Raw genomic sequence first — 2,070 nt, forward strand, 5'->3', positions numbered from 1 at the left:
ATTATCTATAATATACACGGTTGGCATTTTTCTACAGTATTGGTGACATCTTTGGGTGTAGGTTTTTGTTGTTGTTGTCTTTATGGCATCATAACTTTATCATACAGCACAGAAGACATGTTTGAATCGTCTCTACTTCTATCCACGGCTGTGCTGTTTCCACAGAGGTGCAGGAGAACAGTGAACATGCAGAAATGTCTCAGGGTTCAGAGGGTTAAAAGCTATGAAAAATAGATTTTGTGTAATCTCGCCTCTCTAGAGAATAGAAGAAGATTTGGGAGAATATTCTCGTTCACTTTTTTGCTGAGACTTACCTGAAACATTGACGTCGCTCTCACGTCGGTCTGCTAAACGTGACACCAGAACGGGAGCTGGTTCGTTTAGCTCAGCATGAAGAGTGGAAGCAGGGAGAACCAGCGAGCCTGGCTCTGTCCAAAGATTTAAAAAAATAAAATAAAAAAAAATGCCTCCCAGCAACTCTGAAGCTCATTAAAACACAACATTCTTCTCCTGGGACTGACTGTAGGTTTTAATTTTTCTTTTCCTCCTAATATCTCATTATGACTCCATTGCTGGTCAATTACCAGACTTTACCACGGGGCCCTGAAGTGCAGGTTTTGCTGCTACAAACTGAAGAATGAACGCTTTTTCACATGTATGTGCACTTTGTGTGTGTTGTCGTGTGCCAGATCCAGGTGGCACAAGATGTGCACCAACCCTGGGGCGAAGGCTGAGCTTCCCTTCTACAAGAAATACTGCAACAGCTCCTCCTCCATCACCTGCATCCCGCTGTCGGATGAATTCAACCCCTGTGAGGACATCATGAAGAGCGTCCTCTTGCGGGTCCTCATCTGGATCATCTCTATCCTGGCGCTGCTGGGGAACGCGGTGGTTCTGCTTGTTTTGTTAGGTGTGAAAAGGGAAAAATAATTGCTATGCACAGTTCCTGTTTTGTCCTTGAGTGTGTGAAGCTGGACTCCCTGAAGCACACACTGTATTCTTGNTCAAAGCAAAAATGTGAATTGTTAATTCTACCATGTCTTTGCTATCCCTGGTGTGAGCCCTGTTCAGAAGAGACTGTTTCACTGTCTGTAGCTTTAAAAAGGCCCCACATTCCTCTGCTTCTGCTGAGGAGGCGGTACCAGAAAAGGGGCGGGGCTTATCCTCTAGTGACATCACAACAGGCTGTAAACTGCTTATTCAGACTTTATAGAAAAGAAAGAAACAAGAGGATGCTCCCTAGACACACTGGGGATTCATGTTTAACCCCAAAACTCACCAGAATATCTCAAAGGCATGTTTGATTTATAAAATTACATAATTTATCTGTAAAAACCAAGAATTATCAGATTTTAGAATGAAATGAATGAAATGAAAAATACTTTATTTATCCGAGAAGGGAAATTCAATATTGTAAAAGCTCACTTTTTAAAAAAAGAAATCAATATAACATATATTTTGTACAATATAATAATAATATAATATAATTATTATATTAATATATTAATATAATAATAATAATCATTCAGTCAGTCAATTGTCAGTCAGTCAGATTTGTTTTTCAAGGATATATATATATATATTTTCAAGAATATAGAATAGATTAGAATAGACCTACTTTATTAATCCCCAAGGGGAAATTTGGTTGTTACAGCCCAAAGATAAAGAGTTACCGCCACCATAAATACTGATAAATAGGCAAAAATAAATAAAAAAATATAAAATGCAAAATGTTCAATAAGTGTAATATGTCTGGGTAGAAAAGTGTGAGTGTAGCGCAAATAATGTGCAGAGTAAGAACAAGACTTTGAACTTTCCAATGGTTGTTGAACTACTCATGTGACTTGCTGTTTATTTGGGAAAATGAGCCATATTTAAGCAGAAAATTATGATATTTTATCTAAAATCCTTTTGTTCCACGTGTCACATTTAAAATTTTGCCAAAAAAATAAATGTTTGCTCAGATTCAAATTCTATAAAGAACTCAAATCTGTATTTAATGACGCCACTGTGAATCCATTAGTGAGTCAAGCATGAGGTCAGGTGACAAAAATGTAGGAAAACAAATTT

The 2,070-nt window shown here is 37.6% G+C and overlaps 1 protein-coding gene across 1 annotated transcript in view; it reads left to right on the forward strand.

Moving 5' to 3' along the window:
• Positions 1–2,070, forward strand: part of fshr (follicle stimulating hormone receptor) — a 22,203-nt gene that overhangs the window by 16,822 nt on the left and 3,311 nt on the right. The window contains exon 11 of the mRNA XM_008285128.1: positions 690–910. Coding sequence (XP_008283350.1) covers positions 690–910 — 221 coding nt within the window. The remainder of the gene's footprint in view (positions 1–689; positions 911–2,070) is intronic.

The sequence above is a fragment of the Stegastes partitus genome, unplaced genomic scaffold (genome assembly GCF_000690725.1).
Source record: "Stegastes partitus isolate 25-593 unplaced genomic scaffold, Stegastes_partitus-1.0.2 Scaffold387, whole genome shotgun sequence".
In the NCBI taxonomy this organism is placed as follows: domain Eukaryota; kingdom Metazoa; phylum Chordata; class Actinopteri; family Pomacentridae; genus Stegastes; species Stegastes partitus.